This window comes from Kogia breviceps, chromosome 5 (assembly GCF_026419965.1).
Source record: "Kogia breviceps isolate mKogBre1 chromosome 5, mKogBre1 haplotype 1, whole genome shotgun sequence".
NCBI classification, from domain to species: domain Eukaryota; kingdom Metazoa; phylum Chordata; class Mammalia; order Artiodactyla; family Physeteridae; genus Kogia; species Kogia breviceps.
Window position 1 is genome coordinate 118274257 of NC_081314.1, and position 23599 is coordinate 118297855.

General features: G+C 34.2%; 1 protein-coding gene across 15 annotated transcripts in view; it reads left to right on the forward strand.

Moving 5' to 3' along the window:
* Nucleotides 1-23599, forward strand: part of ROBO1 (roundabout guidance receptor 1) — a 1123100-nt gene that overhangs the window by 1017492 nt on the left and 82009 nt on the right. For all 15 annotated transcript variants that reach the window (XM_067034889.1, XM_067034895.1, XM_067034892.1 and 12 more), the window contains 2 exons: nucleotides 14062-14186; nucleotides 17324-17495. In XM_067034889.1, coding sequence (XP_066890990.1) covers nucleotides 14062-14186; nucleotides 17324-17495 — 297 coding nt within the window. The remainder of the gene's footprint in view (nucleotides 1-14061; nucleotides 14187-17323; nucleotides 17496-23599) is intronic.

Consider the following 23599-nt stretch of genomic DNA (forward strand, 5'->3'; position numbering starts at 1 on the left):
CAGATTCTCTACCCATTTTTCTAATCAGATTATTTGGTATTTTGCTATTGAGTTGTATGAGTTTTTAATATATTTTGGATATTAACCCCTTATCGGAAATATAATTTGCAATTAGTTTCTCCCATTCGGTAGGTTGCCTTTTCATTTTGTTGATGATTTACTTTGTAAATAATTCCTTATTGAAAGTTATTTCGCTTAGGTCATGGAGCCAAAAGATTTCAGAACCAAATTTACATTAGAATAAGATTTAACACTTTTTTAAAAATTTCAAACAAACAAGTCATGCAAGGTAGTAAAAATTGCAAGGATTTAAAGAGTTGAACAGACCTGAGCTCCAATCTTCCATGTCTTACCTGATGTGTGACCTTAAGAAAATTACTTAATTTTCGCATTTCTCCCTTTGCAAAATTGGCATATTGAACTCTTTTCTACAGAGTTGCTGAGAAGGTTTCTAGTGTATGATCTGATACATAGTTAGCTAACATTGATGGCTCTTTACTAAACTGAGATGTAGAAAGGTTATGTGATTTATGCAGGATAGATCTGATTAATTTTGCAGAGAATCCTAATCCAAAGTTGTTTAATTTTATCATTATTGAATAATTTTATCATTATGCCGTCATGTACCTTAACACTGACCCTCCATGAATTATGCCATTTGAAGGTAACGGTTCCAGATTTTCAACTAAACAAATTCTTGAGCACCTTCTATATATAAAACAATATGCTAAGCACTGTGAAGGATATACAGATAATAAGACATGGAGCCTGCCTTCATGGAGCTTATTACAGCCTATTGTTAAAGAGAGATATACACAGATGTCTACAGCATCAGCAGAATATGAAAAGTGGATTTGTACAGATAGGCCAGGGAGGAAGAAAGTGCTTTCAACTGGGCAATGGGGACATTATTGTCATTTGTTCACTCTTTCAACAGATACTCACAATGTGAATAATGTCCTCAACTTGATAAGTTCTAGAGAAATGATGGCAAACAAAATGGTTAAATACTTGCCCACATGGAGCTTATAGGCTAGTTTAAAAGACAGACATTTATAGAATAATCACAAATGTATAATTTAAAACTACAGTAAGGGCTCAAGGAGAAGAGTTAAGGTTGCTGTGAGAACATATAGCATTCTGATAAAATTTAGTATCAAATTTAGAGGAAGCTCCTTGAAGAAGTTTTTTTTTTTTTTTTGAGCTGAGGGCTAGGGTGAGTAGGAATTAAAAGGGGAGGACCCCAGGGCACAGAATAAACAGAACCGGAAGTAAGCTGGAGCAAGATGTACTCGAGGATGAGAAGAAAATCTATGGGGCTAAGATAGGGAGGTGGAGGAGGGGAAGGGATATGAGAAGACACTGAAGAGTTACATAATGAGGCCATGTTTGAGATTTTGCTCTCTATTTTAAGAGCAATGGGACCACATTGAAGGGTTTTAAGCAAAAATGTACTATAATCAGATTAGTTTATTTTTAATCATTGTGGCTGAATTGTGAGGTTGGAATGGAAAAAAGCAAGACATTAGTTCGGGTGAATGCTGGTGGATAACTTGTCCAGGGTGCTGGCAATAGAGATAGAAAGAGGTATGGAATGGAGAAAGAGTTATGAAATAAAAGCTATGGAATTTGGTAGTGAATTGTGTATCTCTCAGAAGAAGGAGAGGAAAGATCTAGGTTTCTGGCTTTCTAAATTGACTTAGGGAGTATTACCTCCAAAATTATGATCCTGAGATCCTATGTCTGGTGGCATACACATTATCATAGATTATCATAGATTGCTGGGTAGCTGCATTTCAATCTCAGACTCTTTAGTAGGCAAATAACTAAGTTGCACCATTTAATAACTGCTTTTGGGGACAGTGGGGACATTTGTAGAAGCAGAAGGAAAAGAAGAATATTAACTTTTTCTGAGTACCTGTAATGTGTCAGGCATAGTGCAAGGTATTTTGTGCAGATAGCAAGGTTTCTCAGTCCTGGCACTATTGACATTTTGGGTTGGATCATGCTTTGTTGTGGGAAGCTGTCTTGTGTGTTGTAGGATGTTTATCAGCATCCCTGACCTCTGCCTAGTAGATGCCAGAAACACCCCCCCTTCAGTTGTGACAATCAGAACTGTCTCCAGAACCACTGATCTAAAGAATAAAGTGAGATATTTGAGTGGAGGGGAAAAGTTCATGGTATTTTATGTATCCATTAAATATATTCTAAAAATGTTCCTCTTAATCACTCTATTTTTATGTCTGAAAAGTTGAAAGATGTAATGACAGGCTTTTATGTTAAACTCAATCTTTCCCTAAAAAGAAATCATACGTAGTATTAAAATATCTTGAGGGTTTTTAATTGTTAGAGATATTATCATTCATGAGTATCTATGCATATAATTTCTCTGGTATAACAGTGACTGAGATTTGTCAGTTCAAATACAGATACTTCACTACTTAAAAACTTGAGTGTTCCTCTGTTTTAATAAAAATGTGTTTCTTCTCAAAACAATCTTGGAACTCATTACTTTACTCCATTCATATTCTTTGGGAATGTGGTATTTACAATTCTAGTCTGTCAGATTTGTTAATTGAGCCCTGCTGTTCAAAAAGCACTGTGTAAGAGAACGAAAAAAACACATCCATTTAGGTATTCACTACAATTTAGCTACTACTAATAAAAATGAATATCTATGAATTAGCAGAAGAATTCCATAGTCAGGGTGATTTCATTTGTAGCCCATTTAAGAAAGCTGCTGTTCTCTGATATTTGCTAGTAGAATTGGTCCTACTGTTTGTAAATTTGCTAAACTATGAAATATTCTATAGGGCCATTCTAAGAGGTTAGAATTCTTAAATTATTTTAGACCCAAATGCTGTGAAATCTTCTGTCATTACAGTACAGATAATTGTATAGCCCATTGCTAATAGTGAAGAATCTCAGTACTTTAATTTGTAAGGATAAACTCAAGTATTTTTGCCATTATGCTTCAAAAATTGAGATTTCAATGTGGAAATACCAAAATTGTAATTTTAATGTTGTGCTAATCATGCAAATATTTTACTTTCTTGGAATTTTCTGCTATCTCCTGGATTTATCATATGAGCTATGTGTAGAAAGTACTTCATCAACTTTAGGTAATATTAACTGAAAAGAATATTTTCCAGGACATTTTCTACTAGAGTATACATTTGGGTATACATAATCTGAAGGAAAAATATTGGAAGCAGAGGGGTATATCTGTTGTCTTGCTTTACCTCTGAATTTCCATAGTCTTAAAATCATAGCGTAGAAAGCACTTTAAGAGTCAGCTACTCTATTTCTTTACCAGACAGCGTTATATAGCTAAACTGTTGTGGCCAAATGGAAATAAATCCCATTTTTAAAGACCTCTAGAGACATCACAGTTGGCAACCAATTCATGGTTCAGTGCCCTTTACTGTTAACTGCTTCTTTTCTATACTTTTCCTAAGTTGTTCATGCTATTATTTAGGCCCATTATCTTCTTCTCTTCTGGCCTAAATAGTTATTAAGATTGGCTGGTCCCTGTATTTGTTAGACATAATCTGAAGACAAGACTTCTTAAGTATCTGTCCGGCTAACTTATTTTCTCAGACCAAAAAAAAGCGTCTTCCTCCAGCTTCTGTATAATTTTTTCAAACATTTATCATCTTTCTGACTCATGTCTCCTGAATATGACAAGCAGATAGAAGAAATGAGTTTTTCTTTCTCCCTCCCTCCCTCCCTCCCTTCTTTCCTTCTTTTCTTCCTTATTTTCATTTTTGTTTCTTTTCTCTCTTAGCTTCTTCTCATTTATACCTAGAAATTATTGTCTGAATAATGTACATTCTTAGAATACAAAAGATTTCAAACTAATTAGGTAATCTGGAGCCCTTTGATGGAACATTCAAATGAGGAAGAAAATCTTATTCTAAGTGTGTATATGTGTTTGTGAGAGAGACAAGAGAGACAGAGAGAGACAGAGAGAGCAAGAGGCTAAATTCTCCCAAACTTTTTGAACAGTTCTTTTTTTTTTAAAACATCTTTATTGGAGTATAATTGCTTTACAATGGTGTGTTAGTTTCTGCTTTACAACAAAGTGAATCAGTTATACATATACATATGTTCCCATATCTCTTCCCTCTTGCGTCTCCCTCCCACATTCCCTATCCCACCTCTCTAGGTGGTCGCAAAGCACCGAGCTGATCTCCCTGTGCTATGCTGCTGCTTTCCACTAGCTATCCACCCTATGTTTGGTAGTGTATATATGTCCATACCACACTCTCACTTCGTCACAGCTTACCCTTCCCCCTGCCCATATCCTCAAGTCCATGCTCTAGTAGGTCTGTGTTTTATTCCCATCCTACCCCTAATCTCTTCATGACTTTTTTTTTCTTAGATTCCATATATATGTGTTAGCATACGGTATTTGTTTTCCTCTCTCTGAGTTACTTCACTCTGTATGACAGACTCCAGGTCCATCCACCTAACTACAAATAACTCAATTTCGTTTCTTTTTATGGCTGAGTAATATTTCATTGTATATATGTGCCACATCTTCTTTATCCATTCATCTGTTGATGGACACTTAGGTTGCTTCCATGTCCTGGCTATTGTAAACAGAGCTGCAATGAACATTTTGGTACATGACTCTTTTTGAATTATGGTTTTCTCAGGGTATATGACCAGGAGTGGGATTGCTGGGTCCTATGGTAGTTCTATGTGTAGTTTTTTAAGGAACCTCCATACTGTTTTCCATAGTGGCTGTATTTCCACCAACAGAGCAAGAGTGTTCCCTTTTCTCCACACCCTCTGCAGCATTTATTGTTTCTAGATTTTTTGATGATGACCATTCTGACTGGTGTGAGATGATATCTCATTGTAGTTTTGATTTGCATTTCTCTAATGATTAATGATCTTGAGCATTCTTTCATGTGTTTGTTGGCCATCTATATATCTTCTTTGGAGAAATGTCTATTTGGGTTTTCTGCCCATTTTTGGATTGGGTTGTTTGTTTTTTGTTATTGAGCTACATGAGTTGTTTATAAATTTTGGCGATTAATCCTTTGTCAGTTGCTTCATTTGCAACTATTTTCTGCCATTCTGAGGGTTGTCTTTTGGTCTTGTTTATAGTTTCCTTTGCTGTGCAAAAGCTTTTAAGTTTCATTAGGTCCCATTTGTTTATTTTTGTTTTTATTTCCATTTCTCTAGGAGATGGGTCAAAAAGGATCTTGCTGTGATTTATGTCAGAGTGTTCTGCCTATGTTTTCCTCCAAGAGTTTGATAGTGTCTGGCCTTACATTTAGGTCTTTAACCCATTTTGAGTTTATTTTTGTGTATGGTGTTAGGGAATGTTCTAATTTCATACTTTTACATGTACCTTGAACAGTTATTTTTCTAAAAACTGTTAGTCAAGTGTATAATGTTTGTATATCTCCAAATATTTGGAAGAAAGCTATTCTTTTTCTTTTTTTCACTCAAAAGAGAACCAGGGTTTTATAAAATTATATAATTAATGTGTATTATATATGTGTATTTTATATATATATATATTTAGACTTTGATTAACTTCCCTTCCTCCCCCACCCAACCCCAAGAAAATAAAATCTAGGTGAAAACACTATGCTTTGTATACAAACTCAACTTTGTGGCAAATTCTCTAATCCCTCACGCCTTTCCAAACTCCCTCCAATATAAGGAAATTTAAAGCTGTTCCTGGAGATGCATTGTAATCTGCACAATGTTGCAATGTTAAGAAAAAAAAAAAGAAAAGCTACTAAGGTTTTTTCCTCTTAAAAATATATATTTCTTTTCTAAAGGGTTTTTTACCTTCCTATTTGACACATTTACCTTAAAAAGTATTTTTGTTAAGATATTATTCTCATGCTTCAAAAGAGTAGTATTTTATTCAATTTATAGTGAGTTCAAGACAAGAAATGATTAAAATTGGTTCACCCTTAAGAAATGATTGCATTACATTTTTTCCCAAAAAGGTGAACTTTTTAAGAGCCTTTAAGTCTGTTTTCTTCGCACCTGTTAGTTTCCCATGTCTTTTTAAAACTCTAGCTAAATATTCTTGGAAGATTTTTAATGTCATGAGGAATTCTTTAAAACTATTTTTATGTGTAGGTAGTAATGATTTTAGATTAAACAGTTTATGATAGTTTAAATGTAAAATCAAATAGATTCTGTGTCCTATTTCATATAGTTCTCCCCAAACTGATTAACTAGTAGGGAAATTTGTACGGACATGGATTTAGTCGAGAGACCTGGAAGACAGCCTTTGGTTAGTCATCTGTGACCTTGAGAAATTTATTTAACAATTTAGGTTCTCCGTTTTCTCATGCAAAAAGATAGGGTTAGACTGATAAGTTCTAAGGTCACTTCCAGAGCTAACATTTTATTGTTTTATTGTTTTATTAGAGATAGAGACAGACAGGCTTTTCATCTTTCCTAGGGAGAAAGGGGAGCTGGGATAGAGGTGCTCCCAGCCTTTAAAGCAGAAAAAAAAGTTGAGACGAGTTATGTGGAGGGTGGGAGTGAAGCAGCCCATAAACCAGGAGCTTTAGAGGATAATGAATAATGAACAGGATCCAAATGACTCTTGTTTTTCCTAATTCTTTCTGGACTTTCCTAACCTGACAATAATAGGCACTGCCTGTTGTGTAGAAGATCTCTGCTTTCTGTATGGGGGAAAAAAAAAAAAAAATCCTTTGACCTGACCCTGAGAGAAATACAGAGAAAGGGGAAATCTGAGAAAAACTTAAAGAAACTTCTATCATTTATTCTCCAGAAGAGAAAGTTTGGGATGATAATTTTCTTCAAATGAGAAAAAGGATTTTATTTGGAGGGTATAAATGGCATTTATTTGTTTACTGAAACTGGAACAAATGAAATTGTGATGAGCAGGTTTTCATTTAGATAAGAAGAATCACTTCCTTATAATCATGGTTGTTAAAAGCTTAAATGATCATTCAAGATAGGGTCCTCTCAAAAACCTCTGATGTTTTAGGAGCTTCTGTGTTAGATGTTGTTTTAGATAAGTTTTAGGGTCTTTAATAGACTCTGAAAAACCTTACAGTTATCAATTGTCATTGATGTGATATGCAAATGCATTAGCCTAACATTCTTTTTTTTTTTTTTTTTTTTTTTTTTTTTTTTTTTTTTTTTTTTTTGCGGTATGCGGGCCTCTCACTGTTGTGGCCTCTCCCGTTGCGGAGCACAGGCTCCGGACGCGCAGGCCTAGCGGCCATGGCTCACGGGCTTAGTTGCTCCGCGGCATGTGGGATCTTCCCGGACCGGGGCACGAACCCGTGTCCCCTGCATCGGCAGGCGGATTCTCAACCACTGCGCCACCAGGGAAGCCCTAGCCTAACATTCTTAAACACACTGGATTTTAATTAAAAGATTCAACTGCTATGGTTCAATTGCTGGTAAAACCTATAGGCAAGGGAAAAGTGCTTTTAAAAATTTTAAATTAGCTGCTTCCCAGTGATTTTTGTGGTTTCTAACATGTTAAATATTTTTGAAACTTTTAAGAAACTTAAAATTACTGAAAATACATGACTAGAAACTGTTTAGGAATCAGTCCTCTCATCTCCTGACTTCAAATAAGGCTTGATTTTAACTGCATCAGTCTAATGGGATCAAATTTATTTTCAGATTACCCAAAAGATAATTTTATGACTTTTTGTTTTCTCAAAGCAAAGTTCTGTTGCTACAGTTGTCAGGTTCTCTCTCTTGTAGTTTCTGAACATTTCTTCCTGTCATTTAAAAGACATCGTCTTTAAGGTTATGAGAAATGTAAGCAAGTCCCATCCTCTGTTTGTTTTCAAATCTGGATAGAATAGTTATGCTATGATAAACATTATGCCTGAGCAATGAGAGTATGCTTTTTTAAACTTTTCTTGCCTGCGTGATTGAAAAATTATGCTTAGAGTTTTTACCTTAGAGTGAAAAGTACACAGTTTATTTTACTCACATTAAAGGGAACGTGTGAGTTAAAATGTGCTTCTGAATTACCTTTAAATTTTGCATATGTGGTAACAATAGGCAAGAGAACGCCTCTATTTTCAAACTACCGTTTCACAGCAGCAGTGCTTGGCATAGTTCATTTATTTAAAGTACCAGAATGTATATCAAGTCTAATTAGTTGTGACTTGCTGAAAGACATGGACATTATTTATTTGAGTAGAATGTATTGTGGATGTCTACTGGGCTATTATGAAAAAGCTCTGCATTTGACAGTAATTACCTTTGTTTCTGAAAGAGCAAAATAGTGCTTCCCTGGTGGCGCAGTGGTTGAGAGTCCGCCTGTCGATGCAGGGGACACAGGTTCGTGCCCCGGTCCGGGAAGATCCCACATGCCGCGGAGCGGCTGGGCCCGTGAGCCATGGCCGCTGAGCCTGCGCGTCCGGAGCCTGTGCTCCGCAGCGGGAGAGGCCACAACAGTGCGAAGCGCCCGCATACCGCAAAAAAAAAAAAAAAAAAAAAATTAATAAAATAAAAGAGCAAAACAATTGCTTTTCAGTATTTTAAATATGTAATACTTGAGCTTTCTATGTTAAAATACCCAATGTTTCAGCATTGAAAACAGGTAATGTGATTATAACTTTATTAGATAGTGTTATAAAGTTTTCTCTGTTTCCATAATGTGTTTACATTTTTCCTGTGTGTTTTCTCAATTAAAAATATGCAAGAATTCAAATATAATACCTTTTTTTAACTGTGCTACTCAACCTATGGTCCTGTACCAGCAGCACTTGGGTTCTGCAAAATCCCTGGTCACACTTCTGACCTATACAATCATAACCTGTATTTTAACCAGATCTTAGGGTGATTCTTATGTTTATTCAAGTATGAGAAGCATGCGTTTAATAGAATATCACTGGCAGCATGAACCTTTTAAAATTAATCTGATGGTGGAGTTACAGGATTTAACACTTCGTTATCTTTGATTAAGATGCTTGATTTCTATTCTATGTAGCATTAGCAGTTAAGATTTATAGTGTGTTTTTAAACCCATTACATATATAGTTATCTAATCTTGGTAGCAAAATGTAAAGTCATTGAAAAGTGTTTTATAATTTCATAGCTATCATTCATTGTAGCTCTGCCATTTAATCAAAGTAGAGATTTTAAGATTCATTTCTATTTTTCTTAAATGATTTATGATGATGCTGGAAATGCTAACAAATATTCATTCATGGACAGTATGAGCCAAGTATCCAAATATTAATGTGTTCTTCATTTTATTTTAAAAGAACGATCATTGTTAAGTCAAATCTTATTACTTTTTCTGTTTCATTTTCTGTTTATTTTTATTTATTCCATGTTTTCTTTTTTTGTTTTGTTTTAGTTGGGTCTGGTAAGTTGACATTTTATTGGCCATCTTCTAATCATCGTGTCACTGTGACTGGAACTTCTCTTCCCCTTTCCATCCATACCCTTCCATGTCCTTCAACCAATCAGCCTCCATGTTTCACTTGTCATTGGCCACAAAGACAGACTGCACAGAATAAAGTCTGCAGGAAGTATGGGTAACTGTGACAAAGAGTAAAGGTAATGGGGTTGCTAACTTTATGTCTTATTAAATGATGTGTGATCTGCATCCTTTTATTTTTTCTCTTTTTAAATGAGTGATAAAATAAGTGATAGGACTTTATCTTGATTAAGTACTATTTCAGTTTATATCTCACAAGATAAACAAATGAAGAAAAATAGGTGCCCAGAGGACAGGTTGGGTTTGGAGGATCCAAAATAATGTTTATGAATCCATGTCTGTCTTTTTGTAACTGTTATTCAATAATAGTCATGAAAAGTCCTGCTGGTGAATAACCTTGCACTTAGGGCTGTTTGCACTCATTTTCATTTCTATGTGTCAGAATCATTTCATTTTATGTAAGAAATAACCACATGATGTGTCTAACATTTATCAAAGTTTGCTTTGATGAACAATTTGTCCTCATATAAATAAAGGTTTCTAAGTACTTTCATGATCAGTACTTTGGGGAAGGTCCATTCACATACTTTAAGGATGCTGGAGCACCATTTTTGGAGAATTTTGTATGGTGTTCCAGGGAATAATTTTGACCCTAAAAGAATCTCTCTATGTTTTAAGTTGAAAAAGCTATACACATATTTGGGCTTCCCTGGTGGCTTAGTGGTTGAGAGTCTGCCTGCCGATGCAGGGGACACAGGTTCGTGCCCCGGTCCGGGAAGATCCCACATTCCGGGAAGCGGCTAGGCCCGTGAACCATGGCCGCTGAGCCTGCGCGTCCGGAGCCTGTGCTCCCCAACACGAGAGGCCACAACAGTGAGAGGCCTGCATACCGCAAAAAAAAAAAAAAAAAAAAAGCTATACACATATTATAAAGCTGTCATTTCATACTAATACAGATAAGAGGATGGATTGTTCAATAATGGTGATGCAATAATGAGCTATTAGAAAAAAATAGCTTTCTATATATGCAAAAATATAGATGGGTTAAAATTTAATAAAGACAAAATACAGGATGAAAACAGAGTGAATATTTATGTAATATAATTTCATATGTATTACATAATCTATATTATATAATTTTATTGATAGAACAACAAAAATGCCTAACTAGATTAGAAAGACTTTTAATAAATGGAAAAATATATCTACAACATTTTTGAGAAGTGGATAAAATTTTAGCTTATCCTTAGTTCTTAGAAATCAAAAAGTTAAGCACAATTTAAAAGGCAGTGTTTGGATTAGGCTGATGCTATTTGATCCGCTACCTAAAGTAGAGGGACTCCCGGAAATGGCTTCAGAAGCCACTTTATGGAACCCCCTCTCCTGTCCCCTAGCTGTTATCTATTTAGGAATTAGATCTTTGAGGAATAATTTGTTTGGAGGAGAAGTTTCATGGCTTAAGAAAACAAAAATAGTTTGTACACCATTGAGATAGAAGGTTTTTAATCTTTTCTAACATTCCAGCCCTTATAACCCATAACCCATACCCTGCCTTTTTATTTACAAGGGGAATACTGTAGAGCACAGGGAACTATATTCAATACCTGGGATAAACCATAATGGAAAAGAATATGAAAAAGAATGTATATCTACGTATAACTGAACAACTTTACTGTATAGTAGAAATTAACACAAAATTGTAAATCAACTATACTTCAATAAAATAAATTTTTTTCAAGTTAAACACAAGAACACAATATCCACAACAAATAGGATATCGATGACAAGGTAATGTGAATATAAATGTTTAACCTCACTAATATAGAAGTGCCAATTAAGAGGAGATTCTATTCTAAGTTTGGCAAAGATGTTAATGTTCAGTGTTCGTGAGGTTTGGGAGGAAAGTGTCCTATCAGAGAGAGTTTCAGTTGAAATAAGCTTGAATAAAATTGAGAGGGATGTAAATCTCCCCATTGTGTTTAACGTGGGAATTAGCAACAATCTAAATTTAAAGACAATAGATTAGTTAAATAATTAAGGTAATTTGTATTTAGACCATTAAGCAGTCATTCAAGTGATACTGTAGGAGAATATTTTAAAACAATAGGGTACAATTCGCATGGCCGAATTATAGGTAGCTTTTCTTTTTTTCTTTGCTTATCTAATTTTCTATATTTTCAACACTGAACATCATATTAGTAACATGATTATGTGTTTTTAATTATGGCAAGTTTACATATTGTAGTCCTTTATCATGAACATCAGATACATATGGTGATTGGCCTTCTCAGTCTAAATAGATAAGTGATCATGATAGAAGATTGAAAAAGGCATATTTAATCCATTTAAAATTTTTCTTAGAGATATGTCTATATCTAATATTTAACATACATGTAGGAAAGGATTTTTTCTAAGACATGCCTCGTGGCTGATGTCATTGTTGATGTTGGCTGGAGGATATGCCTATAAGATATAGTAAATTCATTTCCAGGCAAATATCCTGTGTGGACGGATTGCTGCAGGATAAATGTAGTTTGCATAAGGGTTTGTATCCCTTGTTCCCACATAAGTCTTTGAGGTTTGAGGAGAGCTGGCGTTTTATAAAAGAAACATGGATTCTGGCACATGTTATTAGACATGGTTCTGAGATTTAGAAGAGAGACCACCCGAAGTTTTCACTTGTCTAAGTGATTTGAACATTTAGATTTTCCTACTCAAATTCCCTGCATATATTGGAAAGTCATATTTTCCCATTCATTTAATTAATCATTTGGTTTTCTTTCACTGAAACAAACCAAACTCTTTCCTGGATTTGGTTTATTATCCAGTCAATCCTTTCAATTTCTTGGTCTCATTTCTATGTCAGTTATTCCAACCCTTAACTAAGGAATCAACCGCTCCTGTATGGATGTGTGTGGAGGAAAATTCTCAGGCAATGATGCACACGCCTGTTATTATACCTGGATAATGATAGTGTTTGCCAAATTCATGAGTAAACCAGTCAATTACAATCAGAGTTTAAAAAAATTATAAACTAGAACGTCAGTATTACCAAATTGAACCTAAACTTTTTCTCCTAACTTTGTATTTTCTTCCCTATAAGTTACAGGACATTTGAAGGCATTTGACCTGATTTTTCAGGTCTCCTATAATTTTCTAGTCAAATGGTATAATTTCTACTAAACCTCAATTAAAAATAAAAAGGGAGTATAGAAGTAAGCACACTAATCTAGAAGTTAGGAGATCTAATTTGCTTTCTTTAGTTTTGTGACCGTGCAAGTTGTTTTACATATCCCCTTTTTTTAAAGGGGTTTTGTATTCCACTTTACACACATGTATATATGTTTATACATACAAATGTGTAAAGTTGATAAACTTATATATCATATGTCATAAATATTTGTATATTTGTCTCAGATACAACTGACCAGAAAATATTTAGCAAGAGAAAAGAGTACCCTTTCAAATACTCATCTTCATTAACAAAGAAGTCATATTCTCATGAGCAGAGAAGTAGCACTTGTGGACATAATCTGAACCTACTTTTTGATTCATATTCACTTTAAGCAGTTATCCTAAGTGACTGCCATAAGTAACTGAAAGTACTTTTAAGGAAAGGTTAGAAATAATGGAACAGGCTTAAAAAGTGGATTATCCTGTATTAACTGTTAAATGTCTGGCTTGAAACGTTCACTTCAATTTGAACTGAGACAAGAAAGGAGAATAATTAGGCATTTCAGACAGCTGATAACAAATGAATTTGAAAAGTGTAAACAGTAGGTAGAAAGACTTATGTTCAGTTCACATTTTTTCCAATCATAAAGCACAGCCCCAAAACACGCTTTTTAAGAATTTTTTTTCAGCTAGTGACCCCATCAGCACACCTCATGTTTTCAGCTGCCATTGTTCTCAATGTAACTGACACAATTTTCTTACACTCTATTTACTGCTGGATGAAGTGACCATTTAAGTCTGTATAAATCAAACAGTTTGCACAAAGCTGGCAGTACTTATAATGTCAGGATGAGCAGATGTTTCAAATTTTGCCCTCATTTCCATATATATATTCAGTTTGAACATGCCCCTGACTATGTAAATGAAAGAGGCATTCGACTCCACTATTGCTTTAAATTCATTTCTATTCAAGTAATTGGACTGAAGATTTTAAATGGTTATAATTTCCATGGTAGCATTTCGGGAGCTTTTGAGTTAAATTAATTTTAGGGCCTGCCTACATCAGGAGGTCCTTGTGTCTGTGATTAACACCCATGCACCTTTAAGCAGCTCTAAATAAGAAAAGATATTTATTCATACGAATTTCAGGCATACGTTGAATGTAAAGGGTCAAATTGTAGTTCAAGAATTCTTTTTAATAAGGTAGTTAATCTTAGAAGGTCAAGTAATTAAAAAGAAAAAAAAACCTCTTTACAGAACTACACGATTCCACTCTATGAATGTACACTTAATTTAGCTTCAGTTAGGTTCAGGATGAGAATTGGTACATTATGTATATCTATAGAATACATAACAACTCGTATAAAATAACAGCAGCACTTGGGATATCAGCAAATTGTCTCAAATAGGACAATGACTCCATGCTTTTGATTCAGAGTAATTTGTTTCATCTCCTTCAGAACCTCCACATTTTGTTGTGAAACCCCGTGACCAGGTTGTTGCCTTGGGACGAACTGTAACTTTCCAGTGTGAAGCAACTGGAAATCCTCAACCAGCTATCTTCTGGAGGAGAGAGGGGAGTCAGGTATGACCTTGTTCTAATATTTCAATCAGTAAAGATGAGTGCCAGATATATAACAAAAAGCAACAAATTATTTAGTCACATAGCTGTCGCTTTAAGAGAACTGAGAAATCTCTGAGTGACCTAATCATTTCAGCAATAAAAGAGAAGACAAAATTTCCTACCTTGTTTTAATTCTCAAATTTTCCCTGCCTAGTTTTGGTACACTGGGTGGTATGTAGAATAGTAATTGTTTTATCATATAAAATTTACCTTTATTTCCAATTCAGCCACATTTTTAAAAAAAACTACTTTTTTCTCAACTCAATTAGTTATAACTTTTATTATTCAGAGATTTGTAATTATATGTTAAAAGAGATTTACACACATTTAAAACAAAGATGATAATTAGTCAGTGCAATTTTTCTGAAAGCACCAGGAATCTGAAGTGTCTTCTTTGCTTCTTTATGTTTTATCTATCATATATCTATCAATTAAAGATTCATCAAACTATACGAATGTCTCTTTAACATAGATGTCATATTGGGTATAGTTCAGTATATTCTATTCTTTGAAAACTGTAATATGTGGTCACCATTTGCTATCAAGTCCTACTCTATACATTTTTATAAACCAGAATTTTCTATATATATTGAAGCTAGAATATAGAGATCTGTGGTCTTAAAAATTAAGTTCATTATTAGGCTTCAGCTCATTAAAAAGGGTATTTTGAAACACTTTCACTTTAAAAATAATAGGAAACTTTAAAATAGTTTTTTTTTTAGATTTTTTTTAACATCTTTATTGGAGTATAATTGCTTTACAATGGTGTGTTAGTTTCTGCTATATGACAAAGTGAATCAGCTATATGTATACATATATCCCCATATCTCCTCCCTCTTGCGTCTCCCTCCCACCCTCCCTATCCCACCCCTCTAGGTGGTCACAAAGCACCAAGCTGATCTCCCTGTGCTATGCGGCTGCTTCCCACTAGCTATCTATTTTACATTTGGTAGTGTATATATGTGCATACCACTCTCTCACTTTGTCCCAGCTTACCCTTCCCCCTCCCTGTGTCCTCAAGTCCATTCTCCACGTCTGCGTCTTTATTCTTGTCCTGCCCCTAGGTTCTTCAGAACCATTTTTTTCTTTTTTAGATTCCATATATATGTGTTAGCATACGGTATTTATTTTTCTCTTTTTGACTTACTTCACTCTGTATGACAGTCTCTAGGTCCATCCACCTCACTACAAATAACTCAATTTCTTTTCTTTTTATGGCTGAGTAATATTCCATTGTATATATGTGCCACATCTTCTTTATCCATTCATCTGTCGATGGACAGTTGCTTCTATGTTCTGGCTATTGTAAAAAGTGATGCAATGACCATTGTGGTACATGACTCTTTTTGAATTATGGTTTCTCAGGGTATATGCCCAGTAGTTGGATTGCTGGGTCGTATGGTAGTTCTATTTGTAGTTTTTTAAGGAACTTCCATACTGTTCTCCATAGTGGCTGTATCAATTTACATTCCCACCAGCAGTGCAAGAGGGTTCCCTTTTCTCCACACCCTCTCCAGCATTTATTGTTTGTAGATTTTTTGATGATGGCCAAAGCACAAATTTTTTCTTATCTCTTAGTGACTTCAGTTCTTCAGTAAATGGACACATTTCCCTTTACTTGTTTCTGATACTTGTAAAAAATTATTCTCATTCATTTTTGATACAGTTATTCCTAACCTCTTTTATTTTTTGCTTAAATCAACCTTGGATGTGTTGCTTTATGATCTTACTTCTACTATATTCATACAAATAGAACACAGGTAGTTTACTGACTGCACTCACTAATCATTTGTATGCAATGCCATCAAGTTCACTATAATTTTCACTTTGATAGGCAAATATCAACTTGACTATGGTACAGAGGCTGTCATTTAAGTTCTAATACCTCAGTTGGTTCTAATACATTTCATTTGGCCTCAAAGGACTAAATTTGCTGACAGCAAATTAAAGACAAGAAAAAACCAAAATATTTTAGTAGAACAGGAAGAATTGAAAGTGTATTATATAAGAATATCTGTGTAGGGATAATAGTAAATCCACTAGCAGTTCTTCTTAGTAGAGTAATATTTAAATGATTCATTTAGTTACTTATTCATTGTCATCTAAAATCTATATCAAACTTTGAAATAATTTTGATTTGGTTTGGTTTGATTTAATGATATAACTCACTATTACCTAAAATTTTGTCTTTGGACACATTTCCATGCAAGAGTAGTTAAGCCTTTGTAAATGACAAATGTTAAAAGGCACCTAAACTTTTAAAAACTAGCAAATTTATTTGATTAGAAGAAATGTTGATATTCTTTATTTCATGAAAAACAATGACATGATATGTTTTTTACATGAAATATGCACTCTCTCCAATGAGCATGATATTTTGATTCATAGAGAGAAATTTGTACCACAGAATAACATCATATTTTGTCTTGAGTTTGTTTTTAAGATAACTTTCTGCAAAAATAAAACTCCATTATGAATTCTTAAATTCAGTATTTGATTAAAAATTTATAATAGATGTGCTCACTATTTAACCAGAAAAACAAGAAACTGTTAACAGTTTGATAGATTAGTGAACTTTTATAATGGACAGGTAACAGACATACTTATAATGGTGCCTAAATGATATTCTTAAACTTAATTTGTCAGAATGTGTTTAAATTTTAATGTTGTTTATGCATTAAAAGATTTAGAGTTTAGAATCCTAATAGGCACATCTATGTGAAACAAAGCTTTTGACTTTGTTTGGTTAAATATGTAAAACTTTTAATTCTAATGGTATCTAACATCCTTTTATATCTGGTATTGTTTGAAATTGAAATTATAAAGGCATATATCCATATTTAGAATTCATTTAAATTTTCAAATAACCCTATTTAAGGCTAGATCATTAAACCTTGTGCATCTATATATTTATGTGTGTACACATCTATATCTGGGTATGTGTTAGAGGATATTTAGCTTATTTGCATACACAAGTATGTGTGTTTGTGTGTGTGTAAGTGTTTATACATCTATTTGTAAATATATGTATATATATGCCAACATGTTGGAAACTAGCAACTAACCTATTGTTATTCTTCCCAAATTCTGGGTTCTAGAATCTGCTTTTCTCATATCAGCCACCACAGTCATCCAGCCGTTTTTCAGTCTCCCAGACTGGTGACCTCACTATTACTAATGTCCAGCGATCTGATGTTGGTTATTATATCTGCCAGACTTTAAATGTTGCCGGAAGTATCATCACAAAAGCATATTTGGAAGTTACCGATGGTAAAGTAGAGCATTTTATTTCAAAATGTCCAAGTTTGGCTTAGGGTCTAAAGAGAGTGCCAGTAAATGCATTTATTTTCAACTTTGCATCCTTTCTTACAGCAATTTTGGTGTAATGTGAAAAGGATGAAGATACAATGATTAAATGTAAAATCATTCTTATTTTAACTTGGCTATACTATAAACTTCTAGCATCAAATTACATTCATAAAAGCCTAGCAACTATACAAGGAAAGTTTACACTGAGTAGTTGTACATAGGACTGTGTCCATGTTTTGGAAAATGTGAAGTTATTTTAAAATCTCTTAGTGTAAAATATCATCCTTTTTCTTTCCTCCATATTAAGGAGATAAGATGAATTGTTGACAAATCCAACTCACAATTCATGATCAGTAAGTTTTTCCTAGTAATGTGGTTTTGTTCTATTTATCAGCTCTTCTAAGCATGATTAATTAATGCCAAATATATTATAAAAACGCAGTAATGGAGAAAATCTTGAAACCATAAGATGGAGAGTAGTAAGAAGAAAAGAAACTATAAGTAAGCATATAAATATATAAAAAATATATACATATGTGTATATAACAGGTTTCCCTGCTCTCTGAAAGTAGAGCATTCCTATGAAACCTTTTGTAAGCCAAAGAAATGGCATCAAGTGAAGAAGCAATTTCCTCTTTTCATAAAAATGAAAATCCACTTCAGATTTATTTTGATTAGTGAGCACATGTACTAATGTAGGTATTTCATAAAAGCAAAGTGGCTTAAAATGAACTTTCAAAAAATGCACAGTACCTGTATACACATATGTATGTACACATATATACATAAAATAAACATATATACATTCTTTTTTGTTGCTGTATAGTATTCCATTGTATAAATAGCTCACAATTTATTTATGGACCCTTTATTGATGGGTTATTTTCAATTTAGGGCTTTTATTAATAAAGCTAAATATTTCTGTATAAGTCTATGGGTATGCATGTGCACTCAATTATCTTGTTTGCCTTTTGGTGGATGCATATACTCATTTCTCTCTCTCTTTCTTTTTTTTAAAATTTTCTCATGTATTCCAGATACAAGTCTTTGTCCGATATATGTGTTATAAATATTTCTTCCCAGTCATTCTCTTAATGATAATTTTAAGGCTTAAGTAACTAATTTTAATAGGACCAATGTATTATTTTTTCTTTTATACATGGTGCTTTTAGTTCCCTAATCTACCTTGAGACTGTGAGGATATTCTCCTGTGTTTTTTCTGGAATCTTTATTGTCTGTACTTTTGTTTTGTTTTGTTTTGTTTTTTTGTTTTTGTTTTTTTTGCGGTACACGGGCCTCTCACTGCTGCGGCCTCTCCCGTTGCGGAGCACGGGCTCCGGACGCGCAGGCTCAGCGGCCATGGCTCATGGGCCCAGCCGCTCCGCGGCACGTGGGATCCTCCTGGACCGGGGCACGAACCCGTGTCCCCTGCATTGGCAGGTGAAGTCTCAACCACTGCATCACCAGGGAAGCCCTAGTGTCTGTACTTTTGAGATTTCAGTTTTTAATCTAACTTGAATTAATTTTTGTGTATAGTGTAAAATAAGGGTCAAAATTCCTTTTCTTCCCTTATATGGATACTAATTGTTTCAGCATCACTTGTTGAAAAGACAGTCCTTTCCCCACTTAATTGCAGTGGCATCTTAATCATAATTCAAATGAACATACATGTAGTGGCCTACTTCTATTCTCTCTATTATATTCTATTAATCTATTTATGCAAGTATGTATGGTCTTAATTCTTATAGCTTTATAGTAAGTCTCACACACTGGTAGTGTAAGTCTCCAACTTTGTTTTTCTTGTTTTGGGTTGGCTATTAGAGGTCCTCTACATTTTTTTATAAATTTTAAAATCAACTTCTCAATTTCCATACACATAATACACACACACACACGCATTTTAACATCCTGAACAAACAAAAAAAATCAGAATTTTAATTTTGATTCCACTTAAATTATTGAACGATTTAAGGAGAATTAACATCTTAACAATCTGAGTCTTCCAATTTAGGGAATTTATCTGTCCAATCAAGTTAACTATATACCCAGTATCCACCATGGTCTGACACATGGTAGACTCTCAATTGATATTTTTTGAATAAGTGAATGAAACAAAGAAGGAAGGAATGAACAGCTAGCTGTTGGTTAAGTCAGAATTCAAAATTAAGATTATCTCACTCAAAAGTCCACACTCTTAACACTATCTATGATATATATTATATATCTACTGCCCCAATATGTTAGAATGACCTAAAATGTTTTTACAGTTTCTTACCTACATGAGAGATATTAAGTGATGATTGTGAAGACCATGTAATGAATTTGATGATGATTAATATAATCAATATATAGAAAAAGTAGAACATAGATTTGCACATATGTTTATGATTGCAACTTTATAAAGCAACTTGTATGTAAGGATATACATTAAAAAAGGCCAAAGAAAACTATAATAAAATATTTTCAAATCTCTCTTATTATTCTCATAATTGAAAGCAAAACTTTCTAGGTGCCTTTTGACATGGCCATATCGTGAATGGTTATATTTGTGAGCATAGCTCAAACATGTCAACTTTTGCTAAACTAAAATGAAAACAAAACTCCTAAATTTGTGGATATGGGATTTATCCCTAGTAGCCAATTCACTTCTAAGTTTCGTCTTGCAGTCTCTGGGGAGATTTAAGGTGGTTTTGTGTTTGCTATGGTGGTACTGTATTTTTAGTTTTGTTTTCTTTACTTTGGAGTCCATCAATATTGTACAAACAACTTACAACTATGGACTCATTCTTCATAGGTAAACTGTACTTATTGTGAGTGCTGATAATATCAGTATTTACATATTACCAAATCAAGTCAAGAAGAGAGGTAATAGGCAGAATATTTTCTGGAAACTATTTGACTTTAGTTTCTCAATTTTCTTTCTTTACTGTTTGCAAACAGAACAAAGGCAAAGGCAGAATAAAACATGAGACACAGAATATGGTAGAGTAGCAGTTGTCTTTGAAATGTTGTTTTTCTGTAGCTGAGGCCTACCCCAAATCCCGTTTGACACAGGAACATAGAAATTCATATAACCTATTTAATTGAAAATGATTCTTCTCTTAATTACTAGAAAGTAAGAAGTAGTTAGTGATGATTAAATGATGTATAAAATCTAAAATCACTTGCATTAATCTCTCAAAAGTTATTGATATACAGTGGAAAGAGCATTAACTTTCTAATTACTAACTATTTGCCAATGACTAACTCTTTGATTTGGATGAGTCACGTGAACTTTCAATGTTTCAGCTCCCTAATTGCTGAAATGAGGTAACAGTTTACAGCCTAACTCATAGGTGTTTGAGATATGTTTACAAACTGATGGCAATTGTGATATATGACTCTGATGTTTGCTGGTTTTTAGATGTGGATTTTACATACTTAAACCAGTCAGTGTGTGTATGTTATTCTGTATTCTTTTTCACTTAAATTTATTTTATGAATATTTTTATATGTATTAACATAGACTTTATGATTATTATTCTTTTTTTTTTTTTTTTTTTTTTGTGGTACACGGGTCTCTCACCGCTGTGGCCTCTCCCGTTGCGGAGCACAGGCTCCGGACGCGCAGGCTCAGCGGCCATGGCTCACGGGCCTAGCCGCTCTGCAGCATGTGGGATCTTCCCGGACCGGGACACGAACCCGCGTCCCCCGCATCGGCAGGCGGACTCTCAACCACTGCGCCACCAGGGAAGCCCTGATTATTATTCTTGAGGTGACAAAAAATATTACTCCTGATGAAATACCCTCATTTTTTAGGGTCTTTAAATCTTTCATTGAACATGAGGAAAACTAGGTAAACTTTTATAAATCCTGCTCTAATAGGGTTATATCATCTGTTACAGTCCTCATACCTGTACCACTACCACCACCATCACCACTATACTTATAATAAGAAATTATTTTTTTATTGGAGTATAATTGCTTTACAATGTTGTGTTAGTTTCTGCTGTACAATGCAGTGAATCAGCAATATGTATACCTATAACCCCTCCCTCTTGGACCTCCCACCACACCACACCCCATCCCACCCATCTAGGTTGTCACAGAGCACCAAGCTGAGCTTCCTGTGCTTTATAGCATGTTCCCACTAGCTCTCTGTTTTACGCATGGTAGTGTATACATGTCAATCCTAATCTCCCAATTCATCCCACCCTCCCCTTCCCCCGCTGTGTCCCCAATGTCCATTCTCTACATCTACGTCTCTATTCCTGCCCTGCAAATAGGTTCATCTGTACCATTCTTCTAGATCCCACATATATGCGTTGATATACGATATTTGTTTTTCTCTTTCTAGCTTACTTCACTCTGTATGACAGACTGTAGGTTCATCCACATATCTACAAATGACACAATTTCGTTCCTTTTTATGGCTGAGTAATATTCTATTGTATATATGTGCCACATCTTCTTTATCCATTCATCTGTCATTGGACACCTAGGTTGTTTCCATGTCCTGGCTTTTGTAAAGTTATTCAATGCCTCCTTTGTGCCAGGCATTATGCTAAGAACAGTTCAATAATTTCAAATCTCACTTCTTATTTTACAGATGAGGAAACTGAGGCAGAGAATGGTGAAAAGATATACCCAGACCCTTCAGATACTAACTAGCAGAACTGAGATTTAAAACAAAAGTTTGACACTACCAAATGTAAAATGGATGGCTGGTAGGAAGCAGCTGCATAACACAGGGAGATCAGCTCGGTGCTTTGTGACCACCTAGAGGGGTGGGATAGGGAGGGTGGGAGGGAGACGCAGGAGGGAGGAGATATAGGGATATATGTATACGTATAGCTGATTCACTTTGTTATACAGCAGAAACTAACACCATTGTGAAGCAATTATACTCCAAGAAAGATGTTAAAAATAAAACAGAAAAACAAAAACAAAAGTTTGCACTGTCCAGTATGGTAGGTACTTGCTACATGAGGCTATTTAAATTTGAATCAAAATTACTTAAAATTAAATAAAGTTACACTTCCAGTTCCTCAATCACACCAGACACACTCAGGTGCTCAGTAGCCACTTGAAGTTCTTGGCTTCTGCACTGGAGAGCACAAATATGGAACATTTTCTTTTATAAGCGCTATGTCCTTCTGATTACAAAGTCCACGCACTTACTTTCTTTAAATCATATTTCTGTGTCTTACACATCCTATTTTATTACCTGATAATTCATTTTAATAATCCAAATGTGAGATATTAGACTCTATTTGAAGTTTTTCTCATAAATCCTAAACTTAGTGTTGACTGCTAGATGTACTATGCATTTTAATTTGTGTAACTTTGAACATTTCATCAGTATTTTATTCTAATCTGTGACAACACCAAAATGTTTCATTGTCTTTACCTAAAAACATAAAATTGCTTTAATGAACTTTTTTACCTCTGATTTACATATTACTATTTTATAGAAAAGGACCAATTGTGATATCACAATTCATATAATTGTCTAGCTTTTAGCAATTAGCAAAGTACATGGAATATTTATTATTCCATTTATATCTTCATAGCAATCCCCTGAGCTGATTAGAACAAGTATTATCCTCATGTTACAGGTAAAAAACCGACACTTAGATAATTTAAGGAACTTGCCTAAAGACACATGACAGATGGTGTAGCCTGATAATCAACTCTGCTCCTCTTTTCTTGCTTTATTTTTGTAAACTACCCAGTGTAAACCAGGAAGAAATCAGTAACAGAGAAACAACATCATTAAACTGGGTTAGGATAGGATAAGGAAGTGAGGATGACCCTAAATATGATGCAAATATCAAAGAACTGTAAAGATATAGAAAGTTGAATAAATCCCCAGATATCAGATTGTTTCTAAATATAACAAGACTACGAAATGTAAACCGCTGTTACTGGACTTTATTATAATCAGTTATAAAGAAACACTCTGTTACTAATTCAGTTAATATCTGGAATTAAATATTCATTCATTTTTATAATCAAGGGAACACAGGTGGTAGAGTCTTAAAAAAACCCCAGTGCACTAAAACACTTATCGTTTTTTTTTCATA